Source organism: Balaenoptera musculus, chromosome 8 (assembly GCF_009873245.2).
Source record: "Balaenoptera musculus isolate JJ_BM4_2016_0621 chromosome 8, mBalMus1.pri.v3, whole genome shotgun sequence".
NCBI classification, from domain to species: Eukaryota; Metazoa; Chordata; class Mammalia; order Artiodactyla; family Balaenopteridae; genus Balaenoptera; species Balaenoptera musculus.
The window spans coordinates 11,908,151-11,928,008 of record NC_045792.1 but is presented as its reverse complement, the minus strand read 5'-3'; the positions used below and the strand labels follow the sequence as shown (position 1 = coordinate 11,928,008).

The 19,858-nt window shown below is 36.6% G+C and overlaps 1 protein-coding gene across 2 annotated transcripts in view; it reads left to right on the top strand.

Moving 5' to 3' along the window:
* Positions 1 to 19,858, top strand: part of LOC118899230 (tubulin-specific chaperone cofactor E-like protein) — a 151,597-nt gene that overhangs the window by 8,301 nt on the left and 123,438 nt on the right. For both annotated transcript variants that reach the window (XM_036860605.1, XM_036860607.1), the window contains 2 exons: positions 12,629 to 12,778; positions 14,517 to 14,656. In XM_036860605.1, the coding sequence (XP_036716500.1) occupies positions 12,646 to 12,778; positions 14,517 to 14,656 (273 nt within the window). In that variant the 5' untranslated portion in view covers positions 12,629 to 12,645. The remainder of the gene's footprint in view (positions 1 to 12,628; positions 12,779 to 14,516; positions 14,657 to 19,858) is intronic.

Below are 19,858 nucleotides of genomic sequence, written 5' to 3'. Positions count from 1 at the left end.
GAGCTGAAACAAGAAGGCAGAGCGACGCCTTGTTCTGTCTCAGCTGGAAATGTACATGTCTGTCAGGTGACTCAAATTTTTTCTTACTCTGCAAGTATCTGCAGATGACTATGAAAATGTTGCAAGTATTGATTTTGGGGTTACAAATTCGAGTAGGTGAATTTGCAAATAAAGAATTTGCTAATAATGAGGCTCAACTGTATTATGAAGTCTGGGGAGGCAGTTTTTCAGGAACTTTAGCACTCTCCCTTCCCTCTTATGCTTAGACATATATTTATAACATTTTATTTTAAAATAATGATTTAATGCAATGAATCTCTCAAATACTAAGTTCTGGTTGACGGGTGCCATTATCTCAATGAAGATAGTTCATTTTTGAGAATATTTTTATTATTATATTTATAACATGGTATTGTTATTTAGTTATAGGTAAATGAATAAAGAATTTTAGGAAAGAATCATGACTCTTAAAATGTTGGAAACAAGTCCAGATTATTAAACCCTTATTATTGTGACTTATATGAGGATCATATTTTCTCATAGGTACTATTGGTAACTTAAGGCATACATTTTATAAAGGCAGGTCCCTTTGGAGATTGTAGTTTAAATGTTAACTCTATTAATCCCTCATCCATTAGTGACATTTTTCCATGTGAACACCAGTAAAGGAATCCAAGAAAAATGTAAGATTGTATACATTATAAATCATATCTCCTACAAAATATGTTTATTGAGACTTGGCTAATTTATTCCTCACTTACTGTTTAAGATCCTTAAGTGAATTGTTGGCATTAATTTGATAACTGCTGAGAGAGTAAGAACCAGACATTTTGGACTTGACCTGTATTTATCTTTTTTTTTTTTTTTTAGTATAACATATTTTATTTATTCCCTATTTTTTGAAGTATTTTTATTGTGGTAAAATATATATAACATGTACCATTTTAACCAATTTTAAATGTACAGATCAGTGGCATTAAGTACATTCACATTGTTGTACCACCATCACCACTGTCCACCTCTAGAACCTTTTTGTCCCCAAACTGAAACTCTGTACCCATTAATCAATAACTCCCTATTCCCCACTCTCCCCAGCCCCTGGCAACTATCATTCTACTTTCTGCCTCTGTGACTGTGACTACTCTGGATGCTGCATGTAAGTGGAATCGCATAGGATTTGTCCTTTTGTGTTCGGCATACTTCACTTAGTGTTATGTCTTCATGGTTCATCCGTGTTGTAGCATGTGTTAGAATTGCCTTCCTTTTCAAAGCTGAGTAATATTCCATTGTATGTACATACTGCATTTTGCTTATCCATTCATCTGCCTATGGATATTTGGGTTGTTTCCATCCTTTGGCTATTGTGAATAATGCTGCTATGAATATTGGTGTACAAATAGCTATTCAAGTCTCTGCTTTCTTTTGGTATATACCTAGAAGTGGGATTTCTGGATCATCTGGTAAATCCATGTTTAATCTTTTGAGGCACTGTCACACTGTTTCCTACAGCAGCTGCACCATTTTACAGTCTCACCAGCAATGCGCATATATTCCTCTTTAGTTACTGCACTGTGCCTATTGGTCTGAAGTATGGCAGAAATTATTAACTCTTGCATATAAGACATATAGTATAGTATAGATACCAAAGTTATATATTCAGTATTAAATCTACTGTGGCTGTAGTTTTTGCAGAAGAATTTAGCTTGTGCTCAGAAGCAAGTATTTCTGGCTCTGTTACTGATTCAGTGCCCTATCATGTGATCTCTTACTTTTGGAATCCCCATGGAGAGGTAGACATAATTAGTAAGTCAGTGGTGGCTCTGATGCATTTTTGTTCGTAACTACTCTGAGCTGAGTTTATTAATACACCTGCTTTTCATACTTTATAAAATACATTTGATATGCACAATCAGAAGCAATTAGAAAACTCACTGATTAGCATATTTATTGAGTGCCAATTATGTGCAAAGTTTCAGTCCATGATAGGTAGAAAGAAGCACTGTGATATGGTTCTTACCCTCAAGAGCTATACAGTCTAAGGATATAAAGCAAACAAAAAAAAATCACAACACTATGCATGAGTTAATAAAGGGACAAAAATGAAAAGAATCCATGCCAATATGTGATTGATTAATTGCCCACTGAATATTTTAGGCAATAAATATTTACCATGAGCTCAGCTCAGAGGAAACAGATCATTATGGCAGGAGGTATCTGAAAAGGCTTCATCTCTGAAGTATATTCTGAGTAGGGCCTTGAAGGATGCATAAAATTTAGACAGGTGGAGAAGGGAAGATCTTCTAGTTAAGGAGGAGTGACATTATAAATGTCAGACATTTTACTGCCTGAATCATTAATTGGCATTAATTAGCGTAGGCCCAGGACCAAAAAATATTAGATCAAATCTATTTAGCAGAATTTATAAATAAGTCCCCAGCCCTACATTAATGCTGCCATGCTCACTGGGTGGTGATGGGAGTAGTAACAGTGGTAGCAGTAGCAGCAGGAGTAATAGTAAGCCAGTATTTAGTGAGTGCTCTCCATGTGCCAAGCACTGAATGAAACCTGTTTTACCCATGTTATCTCCATTCACTCAGCAACCCTATGAGCTAGGAGTTAGGGGCTATCTGTTACCCCTTTTATAAGTGAGGCAGTGGAGACTGAGAAACCAAAGTAACTTTCTTGTAGTCAAATGGAGTGGTGGAGTCCGTCATGATTTACATCCCGGCAGTTTGGTTCTAGAACCAGCACTTATTACCACTAGGCAATATCACCATAGGGCAATAACATTACTATAGCACTAAATATGAAAAGGGCTAGTGAATTTTTTTAATAACCTGTAAACTTTGGCAACCTCTCTGTGTGGCTGATGTCTACATTCTGGCAATTCTTCGCTGTGAGCCAGAATGGTCTGTAAACTCTAGAAGGCTGCAGGGTGATGAACTAGTAGTCCGTTCCTAATGAGGCCTTGCTTTAACTTGATAGCCTCTGTAGTTACTCCCAAGTAGAGATGATGGGGTAATCTGTTCTATAAACAGCTGAGTTTATAGAACAGATTGACCTTAAACTTGTGTATTCAGAGCTGAAAGATAGCATGTGTATACAATTTTCTTCTGATGAAAACCAATCCATTCGAGAAACTAATATTTATTGCTTTTTGGCAGGAAAGGGAAGTTGAGAATATTTTTTTCCCCTTTGGTGACTAGACCAATCAGTACTGCTGCTTAGTTTTGTGGTTCAGTTACTTTGATATGGTTACAAGAGGTATTTTGGCTGTAATGATTTTCATAAATTTTAATAAGTTGTATTTCTATGATTTGTGCATGATGCTACATACTGTTGACATGAATTTTTTTTTTTTTTTTTTTTTTTTTTTTTTAGTGAAGACAGCATGGCTCAACAGATTAGGGATACAGAAAGTATGACTTAGCATGCTGGTTGGGCCACAGAAACCTGAGCAAGTCACCTCAGTTTCATGTCCTGTAGATAGAGATAAGTGTCAGTTTGTCTGTTTCAGAAGATGGTTGTGGAAAATTACTAGGCTTTCAAATGATTGTTAATCTCAGTTTGGGGACACTCAGCTTTTGGGGAGCATCGATTCAAGAGTAAATGTTTCTACTCCTGAATTTCGAGTAAGTGCAACATAAAAGCCTTGAGATTTTCCCAAATTGAATCTGGGCCACATAGAAAGGTAGGGATGGATGCAGACTTGTTTGTGAAGGGGTTGGGAAGGGGGATAAGGGCGGACTCTCCTTGGAATTTATTGAAGTAAGGGGTGTGGTGAATATTAAAGTTTTTGTGTTGTTCTTGTGATTGCTGAAAGTTGGTGGAAAGTGCTTTTCTGCATTCTAAAGTGCCTAATTTCGTAGGGGTATAGACAATTGGTGTAAGCCAACATTTCTGGACAGTTAGAAGGTACAGGAATTAAGAAAGAAGTTCTTAGAAATATTTTCACACAAAGAGGTACTTACATCTAAATAGTAGTATTTTCTTAAATTTTTTTCCTCTCAAATACTTTCTCATCAAAATAATAAAATTCTTGGGCTAGTGCATTTGCATCAGAAATTTCGAGTGCTACGTAGAATAGACTACTAGCGTGAGAATCAGTCCTGTTTGCTAATTTGCAGTTGTAGATGAGAAAACTTTGTCTTTTGTCCAACATCAAATGTGCCTTGTATGCAGTATAGTTCTTTAGTAGAAAATACAGACAACTCTGGGGCCATACTCACTGATAACGTAGAGTCACAGTTTTAGATATTTTGGTGCCGCTAATATAATGAAATGAAGAATTTGGGTTAGATATTTTAATACCTGTGGCACTTTTAAGGAGTGCTGTGATAAGTGAAGAGGGTAACAGTGCCCTACTAATAGCCCAATTCAAGGACTGACCAGGAGTCTGAATTCACATTTCATTTGGCAATGTTGGATTTAAAAAAAAAAATTTTTTTTTTTAATTAAAAAAAAATCTACCAAGAAAAGTTGATGTGCTACATTATTTCACTTGGTTATAGTTTAGTATACAGTTGAGAAGGAGACTTTGAGAAATAGGGTGGTTCATAGTAGGGTGTGAAATCATGGTGGTGTGGTGTGTTATGATAATGGACTTATCAGCTACGCTCAAGTTTTGCACTTGGCATGCTCAGAGTCAATTTGTGAATTAGTAAACTATAATTCTACAGAAGAGTTCTGAAAGGTTATTAGAATTAGTTTATTTTCCTTACTTCTCATCCCAAGGAGGCATCCACTTAGGTATATTACATAATGCTCAAGGAGGTAACTGAGATAGAATTGTAGGTATATGTACTTTATGATAAGTGAAGGTAGAAGTGCCATACAGAATGAGACTGTCTAGCCTAAGTATGTTGACTTGGACAGTGTCTTTAATGTGTTTTTATGGGAGAGATTGCCGTCATTCATGAGTTCAGCTGCAAAAGCTTGTTAATGGAATACTCTACAGACTTCAAAAATGATTGTATATGTATATATTTATGGATATAGAAAGTTTTTCATGAGCTGTTTAGTGAAAAGGCAGGTTACAGAGCTATATATCTAAAAGTAATTTAATCTTTGTGTAAAAATCATGTATCTACATAGCATGGAAAAAATGGTCTGAAAAAATGTACACCATAAAGTGCATCCTCAGGCTTTTAATCTACTCTCTTAAATCTGTCAACCAAAGCTTCCTGGTATGGCTGTGGCTCTAAATATGCTTCAGATAAGAAAAGCTTTTTGGTAACACTTATTTACATGCTTAGCTTAGCTAATGAAAAGTGAAACTACATCTACATGGGGTTATAGGTTTTTTGCTTATTTTCAGTTGGTAATTTTTAAAAATTCAGAATGTATATCGCTAGTGTTTTTAAAGCAGTTATTTAGAAAAAAGCTTATCAATAGACCCTTTTTTCCTTTATTTTTTAATTTAATTTTTAATTGTATAGTTGATTTACAGTGTTGTGCTAATTTTTGCTGTACAGCAAAGTGACTCAGTTATACACATGTATATATTCTTTTTTAATATTCTTTTCCATTATGGTTTATCTCAGGGGATTGGATTTAGTTCCCTGTGCTATACAGTAGGACCTTGTTGTTTATCCATCCTAAATTTAATAGTTTGCATCTACTAACCCCAAACTCCCAGTCAATCCCACCCCCGTTGGCAACCACAAGTCAGTTCTCTATGTCTGTAAGTCTGTTTCTGTTTTGTAGATAAGTTCGTTTGTGCCATATTTTAGATTCCACATATAAGTGATATCATACGGTATTTGTCTTTCTCTTTCTGACTTCACTTAGTATGATAATCTCTACCTGCATCCTTGTCTCTGCAAATGGCATTATTTTGTTCTTTTTTATGGCTGAGTAGTATTCCATTGTCTGTATGCACCACATCTTCTTTCTCCATTCCTTTATTTGTTCATTCATTTTTATCTTTCCTGGAGGTAAAAATATGTAAAATACACATCTAGTTTCCCAGAGTAATTATGTTTTATTGGGTACACTTTTGCTGAGGATCAGAAAGATTTAGGAAACAAAACAACAAACTAAAGTCCCAGCTACCTAAAACGTCCAAGAATCTGGCAGGGTTTAGATATAGTGGAGGTCTTTCACAAAAGGAAGCTTTCCAGGGATGAGGTTAGAAGTCCATAAAGTAAAAGTTAAATGGGCTTAAAAAAAAAAAACTTCCAAAAATTGAGAAAGCTAGTAATACTAAGAGATTCTTTGATGCTATCCAGATTTTCCTCCTTAGCTTTGTTTTTTTTTTTTTGTTTTTTTTAAATTAATTAATTTATTTATTTACTTTTGAATTCTATTTTATTTTATTTTTTTATACAGCAGGTTCTTATTAGTTATCTGTTTTATACATATTAGTGTATATATGTCAATCCCAATCTCCCAATTCATCCCACCACCACCCCCCTCTCCCCCCACCTTCCCTGCCCTGGTATCCAAACATTTGTTCTCTACATCTGTGTCTCTATTTCTGCCTTGCAAACCGGTTCATCTGTGCCATTTTTCTAGATTCCACATATATGCATTAATATATGATATTTGTTTTTCTTAGCTTTGTTTTGTTAGTTTTTTGACCTGCTCCATGCCCCTACCCGCCAAACTCAGCCTATAAATTCCTCTTTTGTTCTTTTAAAAAAAAGAACAAGATATAACAGCTCTCTCTCTCTCTCTCTCTCTCTGAACACTTGGTTTTTCTTCATAAACTGTCCCATCTCTTCTGTTTTCATCTAAGCTTCTCAAAGGCATGGTCTATACTTACTGTCTTCATTTATTTACTTCCTTAACTCCCTAAACTATGGTTTCTACCCCCTTGTCTGTACTGAAAGTGCTTCCACTAAGGTAAACAAACTCCTACTTGCCCAGTCCTTTAGTGATTTTAAAATTCTCATCATTTTTGACCCCTTGATATTCTACATAAAGATCGGTCACCTCCATCCTTGCACAATATTCACGGCAATCTGTCAAAGATTTTCTTACTTTTATCTCCGTAGGATAAAGTCAAACCTGAGCAAGGTCAGGCATGAGCTGACTACTGTCCACCTTTCAGTCGAATCTCCTGTCTCCCCTGCTCCCCACAAATATTTTATGTTGTGGCAATACCGCTTAATGTCTCTTGTGCTGGTTTATTTTCTATTGTTTCCTGTGCCTGGAATGCTCTTCTCCACCCTGTTAACCTAATCTTTGTCATCTTTCAAAATGGCTCAGGATTCACCTCCTACTTCCTTGATCATACTTCCAAAAAGTTAATCACTTCTTGTGTTTGAATTCACTATTTCTGGGTGGCTTATTTCAGGTATGCGTTATCTTCCTGTATTTCCCTCTAGGTTTTGGATGCCCTGAGGGCAGCATTTGGATTTTATTCATTCTCACTTTCTTTAGTATTTAGCTTGGCACAGATTGGGTGTCTGGTTCATGTTTGTTGAGTGGAATCACACGAGACTGTAAGCTTTGTGAGGGCACACATTTTATGAATAAATGGGCAAATAAGCCGAATTGGAACCACTTGATAAGATGCAAAAAAGAGAGAAAACTAGATATATTTGTTGTCTCCATTTTTATTAAACAAGTGGTAAAGAAATTCTTATTCTCAGGTTGTCTTGTAAAGGAAATAGGCACCTGAGAAGAGAAAAATGCCTGGAATGAAATGTCATCTGACCAAAGGAACCCTAAGGTGAAATTGTGGAGCCTTTGGGCAAAATGTTTAACCTAAGTTTTATTTTCACATATTTGGTAGCAAAATATTGGCAGGTAGCTTTTAGAGTGTGGTTTTTTCTGCCCTTCTCTGATGAATAGATGAGATTGGTTAGTTGTATATAAATGGGTCCATGTCAAATGACTGAAAATAATTTTAAGCTACTTGGGAGTGTTTCCCTCCTTTCTATTATTTTTATGCTATGGAAACTCTTCCTGGGTGTTTAGCCTCATCCTACATTAATGCATATTTTGAATTATTGCAATTTATTTTTTAGAACTCTAAATCAGTTCCCAGCTGTTTATTATTCCAGTAAGTTGAATCTTGCTGTAGGACGCCCCACTCTTTTGTTAGTCTCCACAGCAGGAGGCAACTGGGAGGCCTGAAGCTCCCCAGTATCCTTAGGCTATGGCTTTGTAACCTCTGCCTGCTGGGGCCCTTGTTGTTCCAGAGTCGCAATAGTTTGGATACCATTTGGGTAATTTGGATGAACTATCTGGGTAACTTTTATTAACACATTTAACTTGGCTAGCAAAGGAAGCAACATGGCAGATCTGAGGGTGTTCTTCCCACCCCTCTGTACACTTCATAGTGGAGCTTTTGCTTTGCCCTTGTTAAAGCCACGGTAATGACTATGAGAGTACCACGAATCATTTTCCCCCCTTCTTCTCAACCCTACCTCTCATTCTGATTGTAGTTTAGTTCTGAGGCTCAGATGTGTTTTGTTCTGCTTTCTTTTTCTTTACCAATGCTCTTTTACAAAAGTATTTCCGTTTGGCCACCCATTTTATTTCTCTTTTCTTCCTGAATTCCCAATTCCTTTAAAAGTTATTATTAATATTATATATTTCACATGGTCGAGTTTGGCATTTTTTTCACAGACAGTTGATAATAATGAGGACTTAAAAAACACTTTGACAAATTATTAGGTCATTCCCAGATAAATCACTTAAAAATGTTTTGTATTTTGAAAAGATAATGTATGGAAAAAAAGGGTGTGTATGCACCTGGTGAGTTCAGGCGGTTCAAATGGTTGAACAGTGAGAAGGAAATCTCCTTTTCACCTTATTCCTCATTTCCTCTCTTTGGAGTCAACCACAGGTATTAATTTTACTAATTTCTATTTTATCCTTCTGGAGGTAGTCTATGCATATATAGGCAGATAAACCTATTTTTTGTAAGATTTAAAATGCATGTTTTGGGACTCTGGGGTAGTATTTATATTTTTTGGAAGTTGTGAGTGAGGCTGGTAGTCTTCCCACTTTATGAAGTGTGGTACTTTACCATAAAATTTTTTGGTGAAGTAAATATTGATCTTGCATGCCAGCATAAGGCTATATCTTGCATCTCTTCCACTGTTCGTGGTCAGACATGGCCTATTTTCTGTTTCCAATTGTGTTGAGTTTCATACTAATTTTGACCTGACCTTGGGAACGGAAAGTACAAATTGATAGCGATTGAGGTTACTTAGATGACTGGGCTGAGCACCTTATCCTCCAACTTGCACTTTTACCAAGTGCTTTATGAAAGCATATTATAGTCAGGATGTGAGGCACAAAGGAGTTGAGATTTTCGCAGGCACACTCCATGACTTGGTAATGGAACCAAGGAACATCAGCCCAGATTCCTGGCTCCCTGGCTTTAAGCACCAATTCAGCACACTTTTACAAATGTATTAGACCTCTGCCAACTGTAGAAGGTAGTCAGATGTTATTTGACACTGGTTCTTTCCAGAAAGTCATAGATTACCCCTCCACCTCCAAAAAAACCTTTTAAAAGTCTCCAGTTAAAGATCTTCTTCCGTCCTGTATGTCCTCATTTTTCAATCTATTTGGTTTTCAGTTTTCCTTTCCCACCTACTGTTCCTCCTCCAACTGCCCCAACAGATTTTGAGTAGATTTATGTCACTGATCCATTTTGCAATCTTAATGTTCTAATTCAAAACCCATGTATTATTGTGTACACTATCTGCATGCCTGGAATGCTGTTCCAATAGAGTATCCTGGAAAATGACCAATGAAGGTGACTGGCATTGCTTTTAAGTCTTTAGGAAAAAAAAAAAAAAGCAGACTATTTGGAAGAATTGTGAAAGCATGGGGCCATAAGGAGTAACTTTTAAGTTCCCATGATTGCTTGCTTACTAACACTTATTTTGACTTGCCTATGTTTCTAACCTCACCATCCCTCATATCAATTTTAATAATATAATAGCCAGTTATTTAACCAGCAAAAGCCAGTTTATTTGGGAATAGACAGAGGATTTGCAATTTGAGATATGCAAACTGTGGCAGACCACAGGCAAATCCAGAGAACAAGGAAGGGGAACTTGCTTTTATAGGGGAAATGAGGGGAGGGGGAGCGTGTTACAACCAAAGAGTCCATTGGGGGAAGCTGGGAGTCCAAAGTGTGGAGGTTGGTTTGGCTGCTGTGGTCTCTGATTGGCTGAGCTGTCATTGAGCAAAGAGTTTTCTTCTTCCTGCTGGATAGTAAAGTAGGCAACACTTTCCTGTCAGAGATGTAGGCCTGCATCTCTTCCCGTTTGCAGTAATTAATGTTGCATGGCAAGGGTGAGGGCTCTGCCTATAGGTTTGTCCAGACTCCAATTTTAGCTAAGGTTTCTTTAATTCCACACTCAGCTTGTCTATATTTAAATTGTGTATAAGATTATTGCCCTTGGATTGAAGAGGTTGGAGTTTAAGTGATTCTGAAGCTTCCAGTTAAAAGATGCTATTTAAACTCGGTGACTATTATTTTGACACTGACAGTTCAGCACCCTCCCACACACTTTTTATTCTTTTGAACTGCCAGTTGTATGGAAGATAGCAATGTAACTTCTTTGACTTTTTGTTAAACATTTCTGAAAATTCTGTTGGCATTCTGCTTGAGACAGGTCTTTGATAAGAACTATGATGCCTGTCACTAGTGGCATAGCGCCTGCTCTGTGTTGTCTGCTGTTGGTGATGACTTTACATTGAAAAAGAACCGTTCCACCTGAAAGTTCCTGGAGTCCTAGATGAACCCACACAGTTCACTTTTGACACAGTGCTGGGATAGAGGACAGCAGCATATACTTACCACTCTGGATAGAAAGAACAAACTCTCTTGTCCCAAAACAGGCTCTGTTCTTAAGCTCCCAAATGATGACCCTGACCGAGGGCAGCCCTATATTTTCAAGGTGACTTGTGATATACTTGTTATGAAATGTATTACATAGTCTAAACTTTGATAAATTGTACAGGTAAAACTTTTGGACATGTGCTCAATGAGTGTCTACTCTGTGTTCTAGGCATTTGTGAATTGATTTCACAAAGTACAGTAGTCGTGGTCCTGGTAGTAATCTAGAAAATGGGACAAGTTTAAAGACCACTTTTATATTTATGCCCTTTTCAAATTCTTGTTACAAACCCAAGAGGAAAATTTTAGCTCATCCATAGTGGGAAAATTAAAGTAGAGAGAGGTTAGATAACTAGCTTATGTTTTACCCAGCTAGTCAATGACAGAGCCTAAGTTTTCTCTTTATGTGCTTTCTACCATACTACAAATTCCTTTTATAATTAATAACATTTGTGTGTTTTAGAGCTTTACAAGAGCCCTATAATCTCAATAGTGCACTTGTACATTTTAGAGCTCTACAGTAATGCTGAACTCCAAGCAGTATGGATATTAATATCTTATTTTACAGAATAAGACGTTTGAGTCCCAGAGAAATACGCCGTCTTGCCTGATGGCACAAAACTCTTAAGTGGTAGAAGCGGGTGGGACTTAAACCCCCTCCTCATCCTGAATCTTCTGCTCTTCTGCTCAGCATACTGGAGGCTCGTGATTTTAGTTCTCAGCAGCATTTACTGAGCCTTTACCGTGTGTAGTGTACTCTGCCAGATGCTATGAATCAATACTGAAAAAGTAGAATCACATAGCATTGCTCCCCTTCATAATGTAATGGTGGAGTTAGGACAATCGCATGAGAAAAATACCTAACATTCAGTATAATTAAACTGTATAAGCAAAAGTAAACCAGTGCAGCATAGTGAAGTAAATACATCACCACCAATGGTAAACAGTTTGGAGTACGATCTGGGTCGTACCAAACAGCCTTTTAGAAGTTTTTTAATGCTCATTCCTGCTGGTTTATCCTAGGACCAGGTACCAGTAGTCATTCTCAGACTCTCCAGCTGTACTTGCTGCTTCTCTATAATCTATAACCATATTCAGTTCTCTCCTATTTTAAGAGGAAAAATCTTGGCAATTGCCCCCAATCCTGTACTCTCTCCTGTTCCTGCCTACCTTATCAGCCCATCTTCTTCCTCCCCTTCTCACCAAAACTTCTCAAAATGTTGGCTATACACTTCACTCTCTGATCATCCTTTTTACTTTTCCGTCATGACTTTGCTTCCTCTGCCTGTATCTTAAATATCAGTGTCCCAGAGAGTTCTAGTGCCCTACTATTCTTATTCATGATATTTCCTGATGAGGTCCAAATCTTCGCCTCTAGCTCACATTTCTCACCCAACTTCAGACTGTTCCCCTGAAACAGATGCCTCAGATTGAACATGTATAAAATAGAATTCCTCAATTTCCTCCTTAAAACTAGATCTCTCCATATTTTCTTTTTTCTTAGTTGTGTCAGTAGTCACCTAGTCACCTGTACTAGAAACCTGGGGGTCAGCCTTGACTCCACCTTCCCCTCAGCCCCTATAACTCCTGAAAAGCTTGCTTTCTAAGTTGATCTTAAATCTATTTGTACTACCACTGTACCACTTTGGGCCCTCATCATCTTTCCTCTGTATTTTTGCAGCATCTAACTCTTCTCCCTGCCTGTCTTACGTGTATGCAGTGCCTAGCTTAGTACCTTATAAATAATTTATTCTCAATAAATATTTCTTGTATGAGTAAATAAATAAATTTTGATGATTTCTTGGTTTCTTGTAGAATTTTAGGAAAGGAAGATGGATCAACCTAGTGGGAGGAGTTTTATGCAAGTATTATGTGAAAAATATAGTCCTGAAAACTTTCCTTACCGCCGTGGGCCTGGGATGGGAGTCCATGTCCCAGCCACACCTCAGGGCTCTCCTATGAAAGGTAAGAAAGATGGGGCCTAAAACATTTATTTACTGGAGCTTACTTAGGACATTAAACCAGAATATTGCCTTATTTGCAAATGATTCCCTTTATTTTGAATTATGAGTTGAATAGTCTTTCTCCCTTGCTGTGAGTTCAGTTTTTTTGAAAACCTGAAAGGATTTATTTTCCTGCAGATTGGCCAAAAGGTATTTTAGTTGCACTCATAGGGTGAGAGCAATATTTGAGTGATAATATTTCAAGGAACTTAGAGGGTGCAGATGGTACAAGCCTGGCCTGTGCCCTCAGTGACCTTACAGCTTATTGGATTACAACATATTCACATTTACAAAAATATATAATAACACAAGGTAGTTTATGTTGAGTCAAATGAATGGCACAGTGATTGGGAAAGAAATTTAGAGAGTTAATTTATATGATCAAGAAAGGGTTCAAAGCTATGAGATTTGAACTAACCCTTCAAGAATGTAGAATTTGGTTAGAGAGGAGATAAAGACATTCTAGGAGGGAGATTATTATGTGAGCAAAGATCTACAACTAGAAATGTGCAAGGTGTGTTTTTGGTTTGCATTTTAGCTTAATGTTGTAATTAACTTATTGGAAGTATTCTTTGTAGTTATGGGAGATTAATATTGAACAGTGTTTTAGTTCCTGTGTCCAAAGGTTACTGAATGTTTATTATTTCTCAATGCAACTATCTTATCAATCCATATAAACTGAAACAGCAGAAAGAAGTGGACTTCTTACTTGGTTATTTTTTTCAGGATCCACTCCCATTCTGAGAAAATTGATTCTGTGAAAAGTACTAAGTTGAAAGTTCATATTATTTGAGGCTTCCGTTAATGAAATATACTTTTGTGAGCCTTGGCTTTATACCAAGTGGGAAAAGAGTGGTTGAATTCTCATATTTATCCTTTTTATTAGAGATAGGAAGAGTGATTTTATTGACTTTTTTTTTTAAATTCATGTGAATCACTTTATTTTGATATTTGCTTTATTGAGGTGGTATTGACGTATTTTTGAACAAGCAGTAGTTTGACTGAATTCATTGAATGGTTTAAGACTCTAAAACATTTTCTCTCATTATAATTATATATTTTTAAAAGTCTAATTTTCATAAGGGACAAATTCTACATGGATATGAAAGGGGAATGATTGATGGACAAGTATGGGAGAAAGATATAGATTTTTAAATGGATCCACGTAAGCGAGGAAGATTCCTTGAGTGATATGAACTTGAAGAACAGAAGTGGTTTAGCAGATAGACTGTCTAATGGTTTGAGGTAATTTCCGAAGGCAACAAAAGGTGAAAATACAAATCAGACAGAGAGAAAAGAGCTATCCAGAATGATACTTTTGAACTAAATTAAAAAAAGAAAGAATTGAGGCCAATAAGAACACAGTGGTAGCCCTGACATGAATCACATGGATCTAGTGTCACATGATAAGGTGACAGCATGGATGATGGTTCTGTTGTTGGTAGTTGAGATAAACAATGCTGCCAGGAGGTGAAGCCTCCAGGACTTTTTGGGGGTACTGGTCTAGTACTTCTGATCTCCTCCTGGGCCATATTTGGCTGTCTCCCCTTAGAATTCAGTACCCTTGGATCCCAGCATATCTTGTATTTTCAAGGTCCTTGTGTAATTTCACACAATTTGATTTTGATTCCTGGTGGCTGAATGTATGTAGACAGGAATTAGGCTGACGTAGAAAGTATTTTGTTTCTCCCATGATTCAGATCGCCTCAACCTCCCAAGTGTACTGGTGTTGAACAGCTGTGGAATAACCTGTGCAGGAGATGAAAAAGAAATTGCTGCCTTCTGTGCTCATGTGTCAGAACTAGATCTTTCTGACAACAAACTCGAAGACTGGCACGAGGTAAAGTTTTTATACTGCTGCATTTTGGTGAAGTGCAGCAATAACTCACTGTATTATTGTTTATGTTGTTACGTATGCTGCTGAATTCTGGTTCTCACTTGAGATTCTTCTCTGTATGTCTCAAGAGAAATAACTGACTGCTTCAACTGTTTCTATGGTGATTTTTCAATGAACTTTGTTATTGCTGATTTGTTTTTCATTAATGTGAAAAGCACTGAGGATCTTTATTCCAGGCACCAATAGGTTAATAAGACCACAGAGGTTTAGATTGCTAACAGTGCATTAAATGCTCTACTATTTCACTAGTTTACACATCCTGTGCCCATTCTCTACTACTACTTCAACATTTATTACTATAAATTGACATAAAAATTACTGGAGCTCGAAACTAAGGTTATAAAAATATTTATTCTTGTTACTGAAATTTATTCCAAATCTTTTAGAACTTTTCCTTATTTTAAGTTGCACTGGTAATTTGACATAACTGATGCCTTTGACCTCAGAGTAACTCTAAACCAAGTTGCACAAATAAAAGTATTATGACATTTTCTCTTATTATTATATATAACATTACCTACCTGATTATAACATGACCTGATAGAAGCTAGCCTTAAGAATAAGAGAGAAATAGTTCTTCCTACTTAATTTCCTGCCTTAATTTAGGTTCTTATTTCCTGTTTGGAAAAGTGTCCTAGTGGGTTTTCCTGACTCTGGTTTTACTCTGCTTCCTCTAAGCTAACCTTCTACGGTGCTACCAGACTCCTTTTAATAAATGAAGTGTGAGTGTGAAACTCTCCTGCTTCAAGTCCCTTAGCTGCTTTTCACCACCTCCAAACTATGGTCTGAACTCTCTAAGTGTGACCCTCTATCATACGGCCCTTTGCTATTTCTAGAGTTTTATCTCCATCTTTAGCCATGTGCTTTTCTTGCAGCTCATGATAAATCTGGACATGAAAAGCTTCCTTGCTTTTATTCATTCTAAATCTACTGTTCTCTTTCTCCTCTGTCTACCCAGTTGCTTCCTGTGTATCTTTCAAGACTTGGCCCAAGTTGCTGTTCCTCTCAAACTTTCCCTGACTCTCACTCAGGCAGAATTAGATTATCCTAACACCTGTATCATGTTGCTATAAAGGGATTCATTACATTGTAGGACAATCACTTGCTTACTTGACAGTTTTCCTACTAGACCGTGAGCTTATTCAGGGTTTTGTTTTTTATCATCAGCACTGGCATTCTAGGCATTCAAATGTTTGCTGAATGCCTTAATGAATAAATGATTGTATCTTCAGGTTTGATCAGGCCCACTTGTTCTAACTTTTCCTGTGATCTTAAGACATTCACTTAATCCTTCATCATCCATAAGACAGGACTGTTGATAAAATTAATCATCGAGACACTTGGTAGATATTAAATGTGATACAAATTCTAAGACAGCTTTCTTGTTTAAGAAAAATCTATCTATAACCCATTTTTCTTTAGCTTTTCTTATATTCATCTATTTCATAGTCTTGTTTAATCTGGTATCTGTGCTACCAGTTATATTTCCTATTTTTATTAAGATGTTTACCAAAATTCTTTGAGATGCACATCACTTGATTTCTAAGTCATGTGTTAATATATACAGATTTACTTGGCTGTTCCAAGAAACAACCTCTATTTGTCCATGTAATTATTGATTGATTTACTTATCCAAACAACTATTATAGTTCACTGTTCAACAAATTGCAATCTGTGCCTTCTGGGTCCTTTGAGATGCTTAATTGACACGCATGCTCTGTCCACACTGCACAGATGCAAAAAGAACTACCTTGTTAGTCCTCCTCCTCCACAATTCCCTCAGTAGTCCTGCTGAACCTCTGGTGAGATTTTTGACCTGCATGGGTGACAAGTCAGACCAACTCTTACCCTGAATCATTTCAGCTCCTATGTTCACAGGCTGATTCCCCTAAATTTATTTCTTTGGGAGTAAAAATCTCGTAAAGGTGTTGTGCTTTGTGCTTTCACCTATACTTTGACCACATACATAAGCTTTTGCTAACTGGTAGAAACAGTTTAATAGTGATATAGTTGCTACCTCGGAAGAACAATGTGTGTCAACATGGATCAGAACACAGAGTTTACACTAGGTAATTCAGCCTTTTCTCTGCTTAGACAAAGGTCTCCACTGAAAATTTTCCAGCTCACATTGACAGATACAGCCAGAGGGTCACATGTTTATTTGTACTCTATTGGTGCTCGGTTTGTATATTCCTGTAAGTGCCCTATAGTCTGATTTCAGGCAGTTTTCAAATGAATGTTTGTTGCTGCTACCTTTCAGGTTTCCGTTTATTTTTGTTTTCATCATTCCTTTATGTTTTGTCCTTAACCTTAACTGTAGTTGATCCCAATCTTCTAGAATATATATCAGAACACAGAGAGATGGGAGAAGTACTGACAACGAAAGAATATTGATTTTTAGGATTGATTAAACTCTTTGCCAAGCTGCAAAATACCTCATAGGTCACAGTTTTAAGACATTACATTTCAACCCATTGCAACCCATGTATTTGATTACCTAGAAGATCATTTGTCCCTGGCCATTAACTAAGTTTATTTCAGCCAGTATTTGATATACCAACGTGGAACAGAATAATCTAGTTGGTTCTTTTAGTGTTTTTGAATGATCACTAATGTTATGAGTATCTTCTTTTATAGTTTAAACTACTGGCTGCTTTATATTCAGAGACTAATATAAATATGAGTGAGAAGTGTAATACTTAGGGGAGAGGCAAAGATTTGTCTCCATCCATCTAAAACTGGGCATCTATGTATAAAAAAAAATGATGCATTTTTTAGCTTTTGATTTGAATTTTTTGGCTAAGTAGATTTTTGTCTGACTTTTCCCAAGGTACCTCTTTTTTCCTCCTTTCCTTATCAAAACCATTTTATAAAAGACATTACGCTAAGCAGTTGGGAGGAGGGAGGAATTCACCATGGGTGAGATAGAGAATAGCTTGGGTATAAATTACAGATTGTTATCTTACTACCCTTTCCCCATTTTTCTTAAAACTTTAGTTTCTTCCTTTTCAAAAGTCAGAGTAGAGGGTCCCCTATTAAATCATAGAGTTTTGGAGATCTAAAAGGTGATCTAAATTATCTCCATGTTTCTGCACATGAGTGTCCTGAACTCACTCCAGCTAGAAGTCTTTATTTTTAGAATTTAAAAAAGAGAAGTCAGTATACTGCCCTAGACACTCACTGAATAATAATAGCCTTTACTATTAAGACATTTTCTACCATGAATAAATTTACCTGTGTAATGAATACAATATTTTCCAGAATATTATCATTAATTTAAGGTTACACAAAATCCTTTTTAATTTTAACCTTTTAAAGAAAATATTTACTTCTAACATATATTATTTTTCCTGCTTGGATTATTAAACTATAGTCCAATTTTATCTTTTTTAAGATATTCTAGGGCTAATGAGTCATTATTTTAAATCTTTATTCTCATTGGACAGTAGTGCAGATGCAGACTATGAAGAAGATCACATCATGTATCTGCTAGCCTTGGGAATTCTTTCAGAAATTGCTTCAGACTGATAGTATCCACTTTGGGGGATGTTTTCTTCTTTATTACAAAAATAAAATATGAAGGGTTGTGGTTAGCAAAGGTTTATGTGTTGTTTACTTAACTAGGGTTGCACTATAATTAGCAGTTATTCTCCATGCTGTAGTTGGAGCACAATTCCTTTTCATCTTTTTTTTGCCCTTAAAAGAGGTGAAGCAGATGTGACAGGGTGAGAGAGTGGCATGGACATATATACACTACCAAATGTAAAATAGATAGCTAGTGGGAAGCAGCCACATAGCACAGGGAGATCAGCTCGGTGCTTTGTGACCACCTAGAGGGGTGGGATAGGGAGGGTGGGAGGGAGGGAGATGCAAGAGGGAAGAGATATGGGAACATATGTATATGTATAACTGATTCACTTTGTTATAAAGCAGAAACTAACACACCATTGTAAAGCAATTATACTCCAATAAAGATGTTTAAAAAAAAAAAAAAGAGGTGAAGCATAGCTAGTCATCATCTTATGTACGAAAGGCCTTCTTCATATATTGGTATCCAGGTGGTAGACTGCAGTGAAGGATTGGTCCTTGTGTGGACTGTTTAGCTGTGTTGTGGCCACACACTAAACTCCAGATCCTAACCATATATCACACAAATGCTTGTTACCATTTTGTCTCAGAAGAGACCAAACAGGAGAATATATGCTGACTGATATGAATCTCTTATATTTTAAACTGAAGCCTAGTGTATTTTCCTCTGAAAGATAGCTTAGTTTTTCATTTATAAAATGAAAATAAATACGGTACTACTTCAGAGGGTGTGTTAGAATAGATGAACTAGTGTGTGTGAAGACCATTCCCTCTGACATACTTCTCCGAACCTCCTTGGAATTAATTTACTTCTCACTGATTTTAGAGCTCCTAAACTGTACAGTACATAGTACACAGACCTAATGTAAAGTACAGACTCCCTTTTCTTTCTCCCCATAGTCCTCGACACTGGATACATTTTTGTCATTACCTATGGAGCTCTGAAAAGAAACAGATATCCAGGTCCCAACCATGAAGCTTGTCCCACCTGTGAAGCTTCTGATTCAAGAGTTTATGGTGGCTCCTGGGAATCAGTATATTTTTTAAATTCTACTAATGATTTTAAATATGACATATTTAAATAAATATGATATGACATATAATCAGGGTTGAGATACTGGTTCATACTGTACATATCCTATTAGTCATAGTTACATTTATTAAATGGTTTTGTGCCATTAATTTAATCAACAAACATTAAGTGCCCACTTTGCAGTAGTGAACCAGGTAAGTACTATCCCTGCTTTTACATTCTCTTGGGCAGTAGGTAAGGAAACAAGTTTCTAAAATATGTACCAATCACTGTTGAGTGCTTTACACATGTATCTCATCTAATCCTACCAACAATACTGTAAAATAGGTGGGAACTGTTTTCTCTAGTTTACAAGTAAGGAAACTGAGATTTGGAAAGGTTAAGTAACTTTTCAAACCACACAGCTAGGAAGTGTTAGATCCCGCTTTGAGTCCAGGTTTTCTGATTCTAAAACCAATCCTAACTATTCTGTTCTACTCCTTTTCTCATAACTTCTAGTTACCATGTCGCCTGGCTGATTGACG